Source organism: Tetranychus urticae, chromosome 1 (assembly GCF_039701765.1).
Source record: "Tetranychus urticae isolate SD_2017Ah chromosome 1, NJAU_TeUrti_SD_1.0, whole genome shotgun sequence".
In the NCBI taxonomy this organism is placed as follows: domain Eukaryota; kingdom Metazoa; phylum Arthropoda; class Arachnida; order Trombidiformes; family Tetranychidae; genus Tetranychus; species Tetranychus urticae.
In genome coordinates, this window is record NC_142958.1 from 12153938 (window position 1) to 12172829 (window position 18892).

General features: G+C 33.5%; 5 protein-coding genes across 6 annotated transcripts; 1 reads left to right on the top strand and 4 right to left on the bottom strand.

Annotated features, from left to right (window-relative positions):
• Window positions 1-583: 583 nt before the first annotated feature.
• On the bottom strand, window positions 584-5543 carry LOC107361277 (glycine dehydrogenase (decarboxylating), mitochondrial). The gene is made up of 12 exons (XM_015928059.3): window positions 5323-5543; window positions 3970-4183; window positions 3733-3901; window positions 3526-3641; window positions 2689-3434; window positions 2420-2599; window positions 2100-2360; window positions 1907-2032; window positions 1577-1842; window positions 983-1499; window positions 822-902; window positions 584-750 (listed from the first exon to the last, which is right to left on the bottom strand). The coding sequence occupies exons 1-12, from the start codon at window positions 5536-5538 to the stop codon at window positions 634-636; spliced, it is 3009 nt and encodes a 1002-aa protein (XP_015783545.2). The 5' UTR covers window positions 5539-5543; the 3' UTR covers window positions 584-633.
• Window positions 5544-5795: 252 nt separating this feature from the next.
• LOC107361278 (DNA polymerase kappa-like) lies at window positions 5796-8443 on the bottom strand. 2 transcript variants are annotated; one of them, XM_015928063.3, is made up of 2 exons: window positions 8193-8443; window positions 5796-8025 (listed from the first exon to the last, which is right to left on the bottom strand). In XM_015928063.3, exon 2 carries the CDS (start codon window positions 7982-7984, stop codon window positions 5993-5995), a length of 1992 nt encoding a protein of 663 aa, XP_015783549.2. In that variant the 5' UTR covers window positions 7985-8025; window positions 8193-8443; the 3' UTR covers window positions 5796-5992. The 2 variants fall into 2 exon arrangements, with proteins under 2 accessions (XP_015783549.2, XP_015783547.2); XM_015928061.3 differs by having other exon boundaries at window positions 5796-8028.
• Window positions 8444-8580: 137 nt separating this feature from the next.
• LOC107361386 (DNA polymerase kappa-like) lies at window positions 8581-11523 on the bottom strand. Its single transcript, XM_015928207.3, has one exon. It carries the CDS (start codon window positions 10903-10905, stop codon window positions 8857-8859), a length of 2049 nt encoding a protein of 682 aa, XP_015783693.2. The 5' UTR covers window positions 10906-11523; the 3' UTR covers window positions 8581-8856.
• A 1564-nt stretch (window positions 11524-13087) lies between these two features.
• Window positions 13088-13719, bottom strand: LOC107361454 (transcription initiation factor TFIID subunit 11). Its single transcript, XM_015928284.3, has 2 exons — window positions 13572-13719; window positions 13088-13466 (listed from the first exon to the last, which is right to left on the bottom strand). Exons 1-2 carry the CDS (start codon window positions 13658-13660, stop codon window positions 13190-13192), a joined length of 366 nt encoding a protein of 121 aa, XP_015783770.1. The 5' UTR covers window positions 13661-13719; the 3' UTR covers window positions 13088-13189.
• Window positions 13720-13788: 69 nt separating this feature from the next.
• Taf2 (TATA-box binding protein associated factor 2) lies at window positions 13789-18241 on the top strand. The gene is made up of 6 exons (XM_015928142.3): window positions 13789-13947; window positions 14037-15648; window positions 15737-17050; window positions 17118-17186; window positions 17258-17401; window positions 17503-18241. Exons 1-6 carry the CDS (start codon window positions 13913-13915, stop codon window positions 18052-18054), a joined length of 3726 nt encoding a protein of 1241 aa, XP_015783628.2. The 5' UTR covers window positions 13789-13912; the 3' UTR covers window positions 18055-18241.
• The last annotated feature ends 651 nt before the right edge of the window (window positions 18242-18892 follow it).

Sequence of the window (18892 nt, forward strand, 5' to 3'; positions counted from 1 at the left end):
GTTACTTCAAGACATAACCATAGTTGACAGTTAAAAAGAAGAAACAATTTGATATCTTTGCGAATGAATAAACCGACTCAACAAGAACTCTTCTCATTTCTTACTCAAGATCAAAGGACCTATGAAGATAAAGAAAAGCAATTCAAAAGGATAGCTGATCAACTTACAAAAAATTGACCAAAAACAAGTGAAATGTGATGAGTTAAGGTTGTCTGTCTGGTCATCACTGTACAACTGTCTAATAGTTATTCGAAGTTGAGTCAAAAGTAGAAGCTGGTTAAAAAAGCTTTACCAGAAGTAAAAACAAACCAAGAGAGTATCTGCGCTACTGCTTATTCTGTTCATTTGTTTTCTGTTTTTAACCTTTTTTCAACAGTTCTATCTTCATTTGTGGTGATTGTATTATATCATTATAATATGATTGGTTAATGAATGGCTCTTTCATTCGTACTCATAAGATTTTCGGCGAATCGAGCAAACCTTTACTTGTTGACGATGAGATTATCAAATACTTTATGGCAAACAAAGATTTGACTGAGAACAAATATGAGCTTAGAAACAAGAAATCGGGGAACCATAAGGATAAAAATTAAGTTAAAATTTTAATAAGAATATATAATTATATTTCATAGATTAATTATCACAATAATCGCTAACTGGAGGGCAAGTACAAAATAAGTTTTTATCTCCAAAAGCTTCGTCGATTCGAGCAACTGTAGGCCAAATTTTGGATTCAGGATTGACCAGTTTCTGAAGTGAAAGAGAAAAGAATAAAAATTTAATCGATTGATCAAAAAATGATTATTCAGAAAAAATCTTACCGATGGAAACGCTGCCTTTTCCCTGGAATACGGTCTATTCCAATCTGAAGAGCAAACAAGCTTTTGAGTGTGAGGAGCAAGCTAAACAAAATATGAAAATGAAAGTTCTGTTAGTAAATAAGAAATAAAAATTTAGAGTAAACTCTTCAAATTAATCTAACCTTAATTGGATTGTTATTACGGTCGTAAATTCCTCTCTCAATATCAGCTATTTCCTCTCTAATACACAACAGTGCATCACAGAATTTATCAAGCTCTTCTTTGTCCTCCGATTCTGTTGGTTCAATCATGAGTGTTCCCGGAACTGGCCAGGAAACAGTTGGTGCGTGGTAACCATAATCTTGAAGTCGCTTAGCTATATCCATGGCTTCCACATTTGTTGTTTTAGCAAAATCTCTTACATCCAAAATGAATTCATGAGCGACATTACCATATTTTCCCCTGAACAAGATTTTGTATGCTTTTTCCAAAACCTTTGCCATGTAATTTGCATTTAAAATAGCAATCTCTGAACTATGTCTTAATCCTTTTGGACCCATCATCTTGGTGTAAGCCCAACTGATCGGTAAAATCGCTGAAGAGCCCCATGGAGCTGCAGAAACAGTTCCAAAACTGAGAGATGAAGCATCTTGATGAACAATTGGATGTGATGGTAAAAATGGAGCCAAATGTTTTTTACTGGAACAAAAAAGAAGGACCATTATTAGAAATGAATTAAATAAGTCTGAACTGGTTCAAATCTTTTTTTTGCTTACACTCCGATTGGACCCATTCCTGGTCCACCTCCACCATGAGGAATACAAAAAGTTTTATGAAGATTTAGATGAGAAACATCACTTCCATAATCTCCTGGTCTGCAAAGACCAACCTGGGCATTCATATTAGCTCCGTCAAGGTAAACTTGAGCTGAACCACATTTATGAACGAGCTCAATTATTTCTACTATTTGCTCTTCAAAAACTCCAAATGTCGATGGGTAAGTTATCATCATACAAGCCACATTATTTCCATATCTATCAAGCTGAAAATAAAATGAAAATAAGGTTTAAAAATTTGAAAATAATGATGAGGCATTCAGAATTTACCTTATCTTTTAGATGAGCTATGTCAATTGAACCATCTTTATTAACATTGATTGTTTTAACTTTCATTCCTGCCATTTGAGCACTTGCTGGATTAGTACCATGAGCTGATATTGGAATCAAACAAATCTGAAAATAACGAAATGTAAAATTAGGTGAAAATGTTTAAAATTTTTCTTTTGCAGAAATCATTTACATCTCTGTCACTTTCGCCTTTATGATCGAGATATGCTTTAATCACTCGAAGACCAGCATATTCTCCTTGAGCTCCTGAATTTGGTTGGAATGAAATATCATCATATCCAGTGATTTCACAGAGATCATTTTTCAATTCCTCCATTAAATGACGATAACCTTTAACACTTTCAACCGGAACAAATGGATGAATATTTGCAAACTGAGGCCAAGAAGAAGCTAATAACTCAGTTGTTCCAGTCAATTTCATTGTGCATGATCCCTGAAAACCAAAAAATATAATTAGTGGACTGAACTGATAAAAAATAATTTAATTCATACCAGAGGTATCATCGAATGCACAAGAGAAATGTCCTTATTTTCTAGCATTTTCATATAACGAACTAATTTGGTTTCACTATGGTACTTATTAAAAATTGGATGGACCAAAAGAGGCGATGATCGTTTTAATTCAGATGGGATCATATTCAATGAATTGACTTTGCTATCAGGTAATGAGATCTGAAAAGAAAACAAATATGAAATAATAATTTTTCAAAGTATTGATATTTATAGCTTTTGTAAATGTTTAGCAATGTCAAAAAGCTTACCGAATCTTTTCCAAAAATCCAAAGTAAATTATCTAGATCAGCATCAGTGACAGTTTCATCTAAGGCAACTCCAACATGCTTATTGTCAGGAAAATATCTCAAATGAATTTGTTTTTGAGCAGCACGAGCCTTAATTACATCAACGTCGGGTACTTTAATTTTAAGTGTATCAAAGAAATGGTCATTGGTTACTTTGCACACATTTTGATGGTTTATACCATCTTTTAGGTAACATGTTTTCTCGTGAATTGCTTGGGCCATTGACTTCAATCCTTCAGGTCCATGATAAATAGCATACATTGCTGACATATTTGCCAATAAAGCTTGGGCTGTACAAATATTTGATGTTGCTTTATCTCGTCGAATATGTTGTTCTCTAGTCTGAAGTGCTAATCGAACTGCAGGATTACCGAGGTAATCTTTTGTAACACCTACAACTCTTCCCGGCATTATCCTGGTTAAATAATTACGGCACGACATAAAAGCCGCATGAGGTCCACCATAGTTCAATGGTATACCAAATCTTTGAGTATTTCCAATAGCAATATCACAATTGGAACCATATTCCCCCGGTGGTTTGGTTAGAATACAGGCTAAAAGGTCAGTTGCTACAGATAAAATTGCTCCAGACTCTTTTGCTTTTTGAGTTACTTGGGTAAGGTCAAATATATTTCCATCGGTATCTGGATTTTGTACTAAAATTCCTGAAAATTCATTCAACTTGAAAGAATCGATTGAAGATAAATCTAAAATAGACGAGAGAATTTTGATTAAATATAGCCTTATCGGAGTTTTGAGTGCTCATTAATAAGAGACAATAAATAATAGCTGCGTTACCACTGAAAAATTGAATTTCTGTTCCTAATGCACTGGCTCTTGTTTTTACAACGGCAATAGTTTGAGGATGAACTTTATCAGAGATCAGAAATTTGTTGCGCTTATTACGGTGGTGCCTAAAGATAAAAAAGAGAATAAGAGAAAAAGATAAAACTTTGAAATAAAATTCTATGAGAATTGCAATATTGGTTAAAGATAATCACAAACCTTAGACACATTTGCATAGCTTCAGCGGCTGCGGTTCCTTCGTCTAATAAACTAGCATTGGAAATTTCCATAGCTGTTAAATCACAAATCATTGTTTGGTAATTTAGCAAACTCTCTAATCGACCCTGTGCAATTTCAGCCTGGTAAGGAGTATATTGAGTGATCCATCCTGCAAACAAAAAGTAGAAGATATAAATTCATCAGCAAATCATAATTTACATGAATTTACCAATTTACCTGGATTTTCAAAGATATTTCTCATTATTGGGGCTGGTGTATAACAATTGTGATAGCCGAGTCCAATGAATGATTTCCAAGTATAATCGTTTTGGTCAGCAATTTGGCGAAGACGTTGAACCAATTCATTTTCAGTTATTTCGGAGTCCAATTTAAGATCTCTATTAAGTTTAATACTATCTGGAACCGTTTTGTCAATGAGCTCTTCCAGAGTCTAAAATCAGATGAAATAAAAACATTCAATTAGATTAAAAAGAGAGAAAAATTGCTCCAATATTCAGCATAAAATTGTGAAACCGATTGGTATGCTGAGAGGCTGAATAATTGAAGGTTAATCACAATCTTGAAAAAATCTGTTTATTTCCAATAAAGACTCAAAGATTGTTGACACAATATGATATGATTTAGATTTTATCACTTGATATTATCAATAATCTAATCGTAAAATCTTATTTTGTGATCATTTATCTAAAGAGAATAGCAAAGTTGTCGATAAATAGATTATTACAGAAGATATAATATCATTTGATCTATTCAATAAAAAAATAAGGAATAACATCCTATTCTGTTTATCATGATTCATGAATCAGAAACCCTGTATATTTTTTACCTCTTCACCAAGTCTTATCATTTCCTATTAATCTTACCTCTCGCCATTAGTATCTTCATCGATCATTCAAAACCAAAGCTTATTTACAGAAAAGAGTAAAAAATTACAAATAAACTTATAGACTATCAAGTTGAAAGCATTATGATTTTATTATTCCAGCTATTTCTTGTTCTCGTGGTATCGATTAAAATGGAAAACAAAACAACATAAAGAGTAAGAGTGGAAACAAAGTGAAAGATTGTTTAAGATAAAGATTGTTAATTTTCTTCAAATGAAAGCTGAAAATTTCCCAGACGATTTCACGTATTGCCCTGTTTCAATGTAAAAAAACAAAAAGTCAAGAACAGAAACGAAAAAGCAGCAGAGAATGAATATGAAATTCGTTCAACTTTGCAAGAAAATTTAAATAAACTGCTTTTTTACAAACTATGAGAATTTTCATTTGCTCGGTGAGTTTTCAATCAAAAATTGACTAGTTACTCTTTGGTATTCCATGCATTATTTCATTTCTCGGCTGTTGAAAAATCAGATAGTCATAAATTGGAAAGAATGAAAAACTCGACCGCTCAAGAAGTGTTGACAATCAAATGATTAGAAGATGCTAAAGAAGGTTACAGATTAATGGATAATGTTCTTGGAACGTGATTGGAATTGCTAGTGATTGGTATTTTAAGTAGCCTTTGATCTAAGTAAATTGCTTTATCTTTTTTAACCACTCGATTAAATAACAAATTTTAACTTACTTTGTATCCAATTGTCGATAACATTTGTTGTTTTTCATGTTCTCTTGCTCCAATATGACGTTTAACAAAATAATCACTTTTGTAGTTTGAGTAAGGTTTAACAACTGATGAAGATGATGATCGATTAATAATCCAAAACAAAGGTGAAAGTCGATTAGCACCTACAGTAAAGTTACTAGCTGGTCGGGCTAGAGAGCCTAAAGTTAAACACCTCATGATCAATTTATGAATGAATAGAGTTTATTCAAAACATACTGGTGAATTCAAAGTTAAGTTAGCGCAATTTTTCATGCTCTCAATCTCGCCATCTATCGTAAACAAAATGTAAATCTATCGTAAAAAGTATTTACTAAACCTCCTTTTAAAGGTTTACCAATAGCACTTGTTTCTTTCATTATACACCGAGGAAAATATCCAATCTCAAAGATTGCTGATTTTGACCTTTCCATAAAATACACTCTTGATAAACGAGCGAAACAGTTGAAAGAAAGTGTTAATGAGTACCAATGAAGAAAGACCTTATGACAAATAACGGAAATCGGATGAAATAAATGGTACATTTTTGATTGATATGAGCAATATCAAGAGAGATACGAAAATGCTTTGCAATAAAATTTTTTGGATTTTTGAGTAAAATATGAATGTGGACGTTGATTTAAATTTGTTTAGACTAACAAAGTTTCATAACCTTTCGGTTTCTTTGGCTCGTTGCAGATTCTTTATCGTCATCTGATAATTTCCGACAACCAGTATTTGGGATAATTACGGGATTTTTCGAAGAATTATGTTCATTCAAATTTACTGTAGAGGCTTCTTGAATAACAGCGTCACAGAAGACAGCTTCCAAGCAAATTGCTAAATGTTGCTCCAATCCATTGTAATTCAGAAATTTTTCATCGCAATTCGTGCATAAATATTCATCGGATTCTTCATCAGATTCGACGTCAATGGTTTCTATCGAGCTTTGACTTAGTTGGTCCTCTAGACAAGATGTTTCATGTTTTTCAAATGCGCTATAATCACTGAATGTTTTGGAGCAGCATTTGACAAGAATGTTTTGTTTATCAGGAACATTTTGGAGTTCATCACAATGTTCCATTTTTTGTAAAGAGTCATTCAGTGATTCATTAAGCGAAGTATCATTTGACAGAACAGACTTTTTGAAGAACTTATCCAATTTCATTTGTTTCTTATCATCAATTGGAGTAATTTCGTTTACATTGAGATGAGTTACCATAACTCTCATTGCTCTCCATTTAGAGCCACTACTGGCAGATAATTGTGCTTTCAGAATTGATTTAGCTGTTTGATGAATGATTGTAAAGTCAGATGTGTAAAACGATAATCGTCGACTTTTAACAAAAGCATCGAATGTATCTTTTTCCATTCTCAGAACAATCATTTTACCTTTCAAGCCATGATCGTTGAGAGACTCAGCTAGCTTCGAACAGAGTTCTGACAATCGATTATCCAACCAATTGAAATCATTAGTAGCTTTAAAAGAGCTACCACGACCTTTCGAGCGCAATCTTTCTTCTTCATCTTTGGTAAAAGAAGATCCCAATCCGAGTGAAACTCTGAGATAGAAGTCGATAGCAGCGGGCTTGAAAAGCAATTGTATAACATCCCGCCGATCCCAAATATCATTAACAGTATTGATATTAAAAGCTTTGAGGAATTTTTCTTGAACCTTACCAATGCCATTTACTTTACGGACATCCAATTTATTTACAAAGTCCTGAATGTGTTCAAAACTCGATCCTCGTAACATATACTGTCCATTGGGTTTGTTTAAATCAGAGCAAATTTTAGCTAACATAGATGTAGTTGCGATTCCAGCAGAAGCAGTTAATTTAGTAGCTTCGAGAATTTGTGTTCGCATGTCATCTACAACTTTAAAAGCTAGGTCCCAACATTGTGGAATCAGTTTCCTTTCACCACTCACTTGATCTGCAACAAGAACAGGATTGTCCCAATCAGGATTCGCTTTGAGAAATAGTTGAGTAACATAATTTGTAATGTTGAGATAAGCTTCATCACAGCTCATTACGAAAAGATCTTGATCATAGTGCCTTAGAATATTCATTATAACTCCACTGACTTGGGAATATTTACGCATATTGCAGGGTACTATGATTAGATCAGGACAAAGTTTCATACAAATAAAACCAGCCATTCCAGAACGTACTCCAAAACGACGAGCAACGTAATTTGATGTGCTTATCATACGAAGTGAGCCAACGGCCATTGGTTTATCACATAGACTCGGATTATCTCTCATTTCAACAGCCGCGAAGAACATGTCCATATCAATGTGAACAATAATTTGACTAAGGTCACGAGCTTGTTTTTCATAGCCACGATTTTCACGAGCCTTTTCCATCATATCCATTGCATTTTTTCTCGCTGCGTTCGTATAGGTATTCCAATCTTTTTTCATTTTTTTAATCTGTTCATCCATTTTCAAATCTCGTTCTTGCTCATGTTTGTAATGAAGAGTGTCTTTAGACATTTTTTCTAGCAATTGATTGATTTTATCTTTGTCCAACCCTTTCATACCAGCTTTGTTATCTTGGATTGACATTAAACTAATTGTTTGGCCTTTACGGTTTGCATTGATTTGCTGTTCCTCTGCTAGAGGATTTGATGGTACGGGTTCCATTATATAAGATTCTAATTTTAGTTCGGAACTATGAGAAAAAACTGCTGTAAAAAAACAAGAGGTAACGATTTTAAATAGATGAAAAGTTACTACAGTGGTTAAAAGACTAGACTGTGACAAAAACTATAATAGAGCTTCAAAATTCAGTGTAGACATGATATTCAGTTGAAGATCAAATCAACAAAAAATCAAAAAGTTACAAGCTTACTATTTCGGTAGAGAGTGACAAGTTATAAATACCAACTAGGCACAGATAGACACGAACCATAAGCAGTCAGGTGAAGATTAACAAAAAAAACATTACATATTAATTAGATATATAAATATGGGTTTGCGAGTGTGTTCAAAGGGACAAATTAAAACTGAATTCAATTAATTTGATTAATGTTATGAGCCAGAAATAAGATTAAAATATCAATCACAAGTTATTTAAAAAACATGTTGATGAAGGTTTGTTTACTTTTTGCTAACTTGACGCAATCCGCTAAAAATCTCTTAGGGGCATAGTAAGTTTGTTATTTATCAACAGCCCCTAACAATTAACAAAATCGAGAATGGTTTTAACAGTGAATTTATCTAACAAGTGAATAATGTCGTTTAAAAATCGTAAAATGATTTATTTTGAAATATTCGTTCATTCGTTAAAAGTAGAAATGCAATTGAATTGATCGATTAAAACTTTACATAAATAGAGTGTAATAATCACACTTATGTGAGATGAAGTACAATTGATTAGAGCATAAGCAGGTCAAAATTTTTGAAGTTAGATTCTGTGAACCTTAAATGCTATGGAATTCATCTCTAACAATTAGGATATAAACAGGCAGGCTAAGCTATAAAATGATTAGCAAAAAACGAGTAAATTTAAAATTTCAAAGTTTTATCATCTTGGGCAATCTTTGACTTGATTCGATATCTTCATCTTCGTTCTGATATTTATGACAGCCTTTAGTTGAGGTGATTTCTGAAATTTTGACAGAAATGTGTTCAATTGAGTTAGGTACTTCTTCTTTTAAAATATCTTGAGGACTTTCATCGTCGCTGAACTTATCCTCCAGGCAAATTGCTAGATGTTGTTCAAATTCATTATAATCTAGAAAATTTTTATCACAGTTTGTACAGATGTATTCATCGGCATCTTCATCGGATTCGACCTCAATAGTTTCGATAGTTGTTTGACTGAGATAGGCCAGTTTATCTGCTTCCTGACAGCTTGATACGTGTTCCTCAAATGCATCATAGTCACTAAATGTTTTTGAACAATAAGTGCAAAGAAATTCATCGTCAATAGTAACCTCCTGAGATTTCTCGTCACAATATTCAATTTCTTGTGATGAATCGTTGATAGATGTATCGGCAGCATTAAAAGATGTATCTTTGTTTGAAGGAACAAATTTTTTGAAAAGAAACTTATCCAAAGTCATTTGTTTTTTTTCATCAACTGAAGTAACTGCATTAACATTAAGATGAGTTACCCTAACTCCCATTGCCCTCCATTTAGTTACACCATCGGAGGATAATTGTGCTTTTAGAATTGATTTGGCTGTTTGATAAATAACCGCACAATCAGATGTGAAAAATGGTATTCGACGACTTCTAACAAAAGAGTCAAATGAATCTTTTTCCAATCGAAGGACAACAATTTTTCCTTTTAAACCATAGTCGTCAAGAGTATCAGCTAGTTGTTCACTAAGTTGCATCAATTGATTGTCTAACCAGTTAAAATCATTGGTGGCTTTGAATGAACACCCATGGCCACGAGACCGCAAAGGCTCATCTTCATTCTTGGAATGAATGGATCCTAAGCCGAGGGAAACTCTTAGATAGAAGTCGATAGCGGCCGGCTTAAACAGCAAATAAATTACATCACGCTGTTCCCACATATCCTTAACAGTATTGATATTAAAAGCTTTCAGAATTTTTTCTTGTACCATTCCAATGCCAGTTACTTTACGGACGTCCAATTTATTTACAAAATCCTGAACGTGTTCAAAACTCGATCCTCGTAACATATACTGTCCATTGGGTTTGTTTAAATCAGAGCAAATTTTAGCTAACATAGATGTAGTTGCGATTCCAGCAGAAGCAGTTAATTTAGTAGCTTCTAGAATTTGAGTTCGAATATCATCAACAACTTTAAAAGCTAGGTCCCAGCATTCTGGAATTAACTTTCTTTCACCCGTTAATTGATCTTCAATTATCACAGGACCGTCCCAATCTGGATTCTCTTTAAGGAATAGTTGAATAATATAAGTCGTAATATTGAGATAAGCTTCATCGCAGCTCATTACGAAAAGATCTTGATCATAACGCCTTAGAATGCTCATTATAATACCGCTGACTTGGGAATATTTGCGCATATTGCAGGGAACTATGATTAGATCAGGACAAAGTTTCATACAAATGAAACCAGCCATTCCAGAACGTACACCAAAACGACGAGCAACGTAATTTGAAGTACAAATCATCCGTAGTGAACCAACTGCCATAGGTTTATCGCATAGACTCGGATCATCTCTCATTTCAACCGCGGCATAAAACATATCCATGTCAACATGAACAATGATTTGACTGATATCAAGAGCTTGCTTTTCATAGCCACGATTTTCACGGGCTTTTTCCATCATCTCTAAAGCATTTTGCTTCAATGGGTGCGTAAATGATTCCCAATCTTTCATCATTTTTTTAATCTGTGCATCTATTCGATTGTCTCTTTCTTGTTCATGCTTAAAATGAAGAGTATCTTTAGTCGCTTCATAGAGCAGCTGGTTGATTTTCTCCTTGTCTAATCCTTTCATGCCGGCTTTATTATCCTGAATAGCCATTAGGCTGATGGTTTTACCGGGTTGACCAGGTTGACCAGGCTGTTCAGCCTGGCCATTCAAACCTGAGGTTGAAGCTACTGGCTCCACAGTAGTCATGTTGTTAGTCTAAGAATTTGAGTATCCGTATAAAATGAATAAAAACAGATTAAAATGACGAGAATAGGATCTCTTGTATAATAAAACAATCGATATTTTAGGTTGCCAACTATTTCAACTATTTACAAATTATGGTGAAATATGTTTATGTTACAGTAATGGCTGATGCAACTTACTGACAACCATTGTCAAAAAAGCTGTCGCGAACGAGGATATGGTAAGCCCAAATCTCAAAGGGTGTCACAATTGATTTATCAACAGCTTATTTAAAAACATAATAGATACGATAGCATGGTTGATGAAAATAAGAATCGTAGATACAAAACTTTGCAGTAAAACTGTTGGAAATGGATCACTAAAAAATCAAAGAGGATAAAGGTAAACTCAATAAACCATCTTTCAACAAGTCAAATGGAAAGTGATGAATATTAGAAGATATCATAATAAAATCGGTTATCAAAGGTGTTCAATATTATTCAGTTGATCAGATTTCACTTAAACAACGTAAAGAGTAATGTACAATTTATAAATAAAGTAAAATTAATGAGTAATCACAGCTTTGGTTCCAGTAAACTTGAGGTAATCATTTTAAGAAAGCTCTTAAAGAGTCTTGCTTTGAGAACAGTTTTGTTATTTAGCAACAGCCCCTGGTATCGGAAAGGTACGATTTTTGTTTTTTTAAAGTTTTGTATTTCAATATTTAAAAGTTCAGGTTCAAAAACAGGTCAAACCAAATTAAAGTGTAGCTCAAAATCAAATTCATATCTTTGATGATTCCAGACTTAAATTTTTAATTGTTTCTTGATTATCTCTTGGTGAAATAGATGTGAATTTGAAACTATGATTTACCGGTCTAGATCTTCAAATTATCAAACGATTGACAGATCAAAAATTATATCAGATTCGGTGAAATATTTAAGACTAGTCTTAAAAATCAAGAGGACTAAATTAATTTAAATACACATTTCAAGAGCCATTTAGAATACTTATTTGTTTTCATTGAACATTTCAATAAAATGATTTCATTGTTTTTATGAATGATTCTTTACTATTTTAATGAGGTGTAAAATTGAAATCAAACATATGTATTGAGTTTATTTGTCATCGAATGAAACTACACCAAATGGTTTAATTACATTCATATCATTAAAGCTCTCAATAATCATGTAATGACCTTGTAAAAGTGATAATACAATGACCCGTATGTGAACCCAGGCAATCGATGTACAATAACAATTGCAAGTTGACTATCATTTCCATATTATCACAATTTATTCATAGTCATTTCTCATAGGTGTTGGTGCCATTTCTGAACTTTATTGAGGTTCCCAAGTAAACATGTTAACTCGGTCGACATGGGTAATAAACCAACCTCTTTGAAATTATATTGAACTTCATGCCAATCTATGTCATTTGAAAATGATATAAGTACACAAGAAATGTTGGAATTTTGATCAATTCAAGTCAATCATTGTGCACTTACATTAGTACCAACAAGCTTCAACTAAAATAAAAATAATAAAATGACCGGTAAAATTAACGTATTGAGCGTGTTATTTCTTTGCGCTTTCTTCCATTTGTGTTCATCCACCAGTCCAAATGAAAATAATTGGGAAGCAGAAAGACTTGCCAGAATCCGTCAAATAGTTTATAGTGGTGTTGCAAACCTGACCAGTCAATTAATGTTGATGAGAGGCGAGTTAACTGGACGTGAAGAGCCCAATACTAAGGTTTCCCAAAGTATGTCGGGTCATTTGTTGGAGAATTGGATGAAAATTGTGAATGGCGAGGAAGTCAATAAACCTGATGAGATGGATCGTGCTTTTGCTTACACAATCGAGTCTCTTAACGAGACTTTACCTCAGGTAATCCAGGAATTATATTTGGCTACTGGAACCATGGCAAGACAAGAAGCTGAGCCTCAATTTTATCAAGGAACGCTTAGTTTCATCAGTGCCGCTGTGTTTGGAGTTGTTTTTTACGAAATGATTCGAAGTTTACCATCTGTTATACGACGAGCCTCAAACTGGATGCATGAGACACAGGATAGTTTGGCCTCAGCAGTTGACAGATTTTTACACAACCATCCAAGAGTACTGAACCAAACAGATGATACACCCCTCCAGTACAAAGCAATGGGATGGAATCCAATGTATTTTAAAAATTTCTCAGTTTCTCCTGATTATGTTAAAAATCTATTCAAAATTTAATGTAACAAAAAACAAATGTAGACTAAATTAGACATAATAAAATGTAGAAGCTAGATATTACAATGTAATTTGAACTATTTCTTGGATCTCAACCGTCTAACAGACTCTCGAAGATGCTTGGGCTTCACGGGTCCAGTTTCTCCTAGTTCTTCCATAACATCCAAGGCTCCTTCAACAACTTCACCGGCAAAAACTTTAGCAACACCAGAAATAGCAATGACAACATTCTGAGATACTGAACTTCCAGCGATAGATTGAATCAAACGTTTTATAGGTGCTTTTGAAAAGGATGCTCTTCTATACATTTCATATCGATTCAGTTGTTCTTCACTAAAATTTGATACTAGAACTCTGCAAAAAAAACAAACCAAGAAAAATCAGATGACTGATGTTTTAAAGAGTAAATGTACAACCAATTTTGAATAAAACAGAGGCGAGTATTAAAATCAGACTTACTGCATCTTTTCCCGGTCCTCTTGTTGAAGATCTAGCGGAGATTTATCTTCTTGGATAGATAAATTATCCATATCATTTGATTGAGACATTTAATAGATCATAAATTAACCAAAGAAAACATTAAAAAATAAACAATAATCGCAGATGTTAAGAGTAAGTGAAAGAAATACAAGAAAAGAGATTTGAATGAGGCGCAAAAAAAATTGCCGCTTTATTATTAAACAATCTCCCCTTTACGCCGCGATTGTGTGAATTTCAAAATCAATTCTAGAATATTTATGTTTAATTTGTTCAATTAATGTAATTATAGTTGGTTTAGTTTAATAATTTAGGTGATCAAAATGATTACCAAGGAGCACAATAGACCATATAAACTGTAAGTATCTAATTTATGCTCTATGTTTCATGACTTCATATCTGTCTTTTTAATCAATACTAACTACCATTTCATCACTATTTTTCCAGGGTTCATCAGTTGCTCTGTATTAGCAATATCAACTTTGAACGGCAATCTTACATTGGGATGGTTGAGCTTCATGTGATTGCCCAGGATAGCAGCTTGCGACAGATCAAAATAAACTGTAAACAACTGAGGATCTTCAAGATTAATATGAATGACTACCACCAATGTACATTTACCTACAATGATCCTAGTCTAGAGATTTGTCAAGAAGAATGCAAACAACGGAACATTGATGCCTTTTCATCAGCACATTTAACATGTATTGGCTCAACTGACCCTGAAAAGAATAATGGTGAAATTATAATTCAAGTTCCTTACCAGCTCTTAAATTACGTTCAAGAAGGAAGAATTCTTAGAATAAGTATAGAATTTGGAGCTGAAACACCACTTGGAGGGGTTCATTTTGCGGTACCAAGAACTATAGAAGATCCTAATTACAATGTTACTGCAACTCATATGTTTACTTATGGCCATGAAAACAGTTCTCGTCTTTGGTTCCCTTCTGTTGACTCTTACAGTGAACCTTGTTCTTGGAAACTCGAGTTTACAGTTGACGCCTCTATGATTGCTGTCTCATGTGGTGACTTGGTCGATACAATTTACACTCATGACAAAAAGAGAAAAACTTATCATTATCAACTGAATGTTCCTACTTGTGCTCCTGCAATCGGGTTAGCTGTTGGTCCATTTGAAGTTATGGTTGATCCAAATATGCATGAAGTCACGCATTTTTGTCTACCTCATTTACGATCTCTTCTGCAAGCTACTTGTTCTTTTTTGCATGAAGTCTTTGAATTTTACGAGGAGCTTTTGTCAACTAGGTACCCATACTCTTGTTACAAACAAGTTTTCGTTGATGAAGCATATGCTGATTGCTTATCCTATGCTTCTATGAGTATATTAGATGTTAATCTTCTCCATTCCAAGCACATAATTGACCAAACTTACCAAACTCGAGACATTCTTGCTTCTGCTGTAGCCAGACAATTTTTTGGAACTTTCATCACTATGAATGATTATTCAGATGCATGGTTGACTCGTGGTATATCTGCCCATTTAAGCTCTCAGTATAAAAAGAAAGCTTTTGGTAACAACGAATATCGTTTTGATGTTCATCGTGAGCTTAATGAAGTTGTTGCCTATGAACAAAAACACGGTGGAGTTATTCTCGATCCCTTCAACACATCCGATTCGGAAAATTCAAATGCATTGTACTTTTCTTATCGTTATCCTCACACTATTTCTCCTCTATATGATGAAATTCATCGTAAAAAGTCTCATTTAATTATACGTATGCTTGAAGATAGAATTGGTCGAGAACTTATGCTTCAAGTCTTCAACAAACTACTTTCTCTAGCAATTAATGCATCCCAACAGAAAATTACTGCAAACACACTTATGGCTTGGACTAATATACAGATTTCTACTAGTAGCTTTACGAAAGTTATTTTCAACGTTACCGGTAAAGATATCGAGACATTCCTTAGTCAATGGGTGCGTGTTGGTGGCCACCCTAAATTTCATGGAAGTTTTAATTTCAATCGAAAACGTAACATTGTTGAGCTTGAGATTAAACAATTAGAAGTAACATCCCTCGGAATAAGAAAATATATGGTAAAATATCAACAATCTTATTCTTGTAAATCATCACATACTTGTATTTATTTTTCTACTTATTAATTTTATTAATTCTTTATCTCAGGGTCCGATTACAGTTTGGATACAAGAACTGGATGGAACTTTCAAACACAATCTTCAAGTGGAAGAAAATACAACTAAACATGATATAACCTGTCATTCTAAAAGTCGCCGAAATAAAAAGAAAAAAATTCCTCTTTGTACCGGAGAAGAAGTTGATATGGATCTTTCGAATATGGATGCCGATTCACCCGTTTTATGGATAAGGATTGATCCAGTCATGCAACTTCTTAGACAAGTTGTTTTTGAACAACCTGATACCAATTGGCAATTTCAATTACGTTATGAGCGTGATGTAACAGCTCAAGCAGAAGCTATCGAACAACTAAAACGTTATCCAACTGAAGCTACAAGAAAATCTCTAATGGATATTATCGGAAATGAGCACTGTTTTTATAAAATAAGGTGTATGGCAGCCATGGCCTTAACTAACGTTGCCAATGACATGGTTACCCAAGCAGCTGGTCCTCCTGCACCAGCAGTCATGATAAATGTGTTCAGAAAACTTTATGGTTCATTTTCATGTCCACAAATACCAAAGTTGAATAACTTTTCCAACTTTCAGTTGTATTTTCTCCAAAAAACATTACCCGTTTCTATGGCTGGTCTTCGATCAGCTCATAAAATTTGCCCACCAGAAGTTCTTAGGTTCATACTGGACTTGTTCAAATATAATGATAACAGCAAAAACAAATTTTCTGACAATTACTATCGATCTGCATTGATTGATGCTTTAGCCGCCTCTGTCACGCCTTGTGTATCTGCAGTTTTAGCAAGAACCAGTTTACAACCTCAAGCTGAATCATTGCCTCAAGAAACTAAACTTATCTTGGAAGAAATTGTGAGATATTTCAATCTGGACAAACTACTACCATGTTATAAGCTTACAGTTACTGTCTCTTGTCTAAAAGCCATACGTCATTTACAGAAAATGGGCCATTTGCCGAGTAATTCATCCTTTTATCGAGAATATGCTCAATATGGTGTTTTTATTGACTTACGGATTGCAGCCATTGAATGCCTCATCGATATCGCTAAAGTGGAACAGCGTAAAGAAGATCTTGACTTTTTACTAGACATTATTGAACATGATCCTGTTCCCAAAGTTAAACATCTCACAATACGATTAATGATTGAAAATCCACCAATAACCAAAAAAGATGCTCATAGCCCATTGAATACAGAGGACATTGTCGAAAGGCTTTGGAGACTGATGAACAATTGTCTGTACCACGATTCTAAACTCAGATGTGCCGTTGTAGATCTGTATTACACTTTCTATGGACGCTCAAGGCCTTCATGCTTGCCTAAACCTGAGGTATTTTAAATTTTATTTCAATCAATTTGTGCTTCATGTTTTTAATTCTATTATCTATGTTTTTCAGTTTTCCATGGTTCTTAATTTGAAAGAAAAAAAAGCGGTAATCAGTACGGCTTTATCAATGTCACCTTCGGTAAGTTTTGAGATATTGTTAAGAAAAGTCAGAGAAATTCTCAAATATCTTTTTCTTAAATCAATTTACAGCAATCAAATAGAGATGAAAAACATACTGAAAGTGAACCTTTGGATACTTTTTCGCAAATCATCGCTCTCAAAAGACCAGTCAACGAAGAATTTTTATCCAACAAAAAGAGACGATTATCAGCCGAAGGATCGCATATTAGTGAGGTAAAATCTTTAGTTGATCTTTATCTTTTATTATTTTGATTCGATTGTTTTTTTAAAAATATTACAATTTCTAATTTGTTAATCTATTCTTTTTACTTTAGGAGGATAACCCTGAACCGAGTTTAGGCTTATCGGAGACTAAAATATCTGAAGAAGATATGATCTCTGATCCTAGTGATATTCAATTAAGTTTACGACCTCCAACACCAACTAATCCATCTTCACAGTTATCTCCTAAAGAATCTTCACCATTGGTATTATCAATGATTGATCAAAATAATGACGATATTGCCTTTACACCACCTTCAAGTGCCCTTTCCAATGAAATGGTTTCCACTCCTATTCCTTTACCTGAACCAGTGGACAGAGAAAGACTTATGGAGGTTGAAAGCCGAGAAAAATATGAGAAACCAGAGAAAAGTGAAAGAAGTGAAAAGAAAAAAGAGAAAAAAGATAAAGACAGAGACAAAGATAGAGAAGAAGGAGGATCATCGAAACCACATAAAGATAAAAAGAAGAAGAAGAAGAAACACAAGCATAAACATAAGCATAAGCATCGAGAACATGATCATGACCATCATTCACCCGATTATAAAGGCGATCATGATAATCCTGCTGACATGGAATATGAAAATCCTGGTTTAGCTTTGTAGAAAAATCCTCATTATGTTTAATCCTTTATTTACCCTTTGAGTATAATCAATTCATTTTCATGAGAACTCATTGATTCGAATGTAGATAATCATCAAAATCTGATACTTAAACTTTTGTAATTTTTTTTCCTATCTACAGTAGGCCGCAAATGGTTTACAAGATAATTATATTCATTTTTGAGTTTTATTTAAATTATCACATTTATTTAATTCAATAGTAAATTGGATTTAATTTTCAATTTATTGAAATTATTTATATTCATAAAGTTTATCAAAATATTGTTAATTTAATCTTCTCATGCTGCTTATGTTGCACCAAGAAAATTATCGCAAAATTATAATTGCTGTCAATTTATGTGGTCTTTCGACTTGTGCTTAAACTTTCAGAAGTAAAACATTCAAAGTGCAATAAAGCCACAAGTTTAGAACAGCATTATTGAAATCAGAATGAAACTTTCTATCTGCAAAATTCAGTGTGTTCATGAAAGTTGTTAACAACTATTATTGATTACACTAATTTAAGTATTTTGAAAACCTCTAATCAATGGACTCCAGCTCTTCAATCAATCAATTAACTTATGGAGGTTTCAACAACAGGCTTTAGATAATTATTAAAAACATGAAACATTTGTTAAACTTCGAGCGTTACTTCGCTACGAGAGCATAAATTAAACTTGTTTCCATGAACTAAGAAAATTCCTATTTTCTAAAATATAGCAAAAAGGTAGAACACTTTAAATTGGCCGGAATCATGTCAACTTTAGAAGTTATGTAAATGATTTAAAAGCGATAGCGAATAATTCAAACCTTGAAAATCACTCCTTTCAGTAAAAGTGTA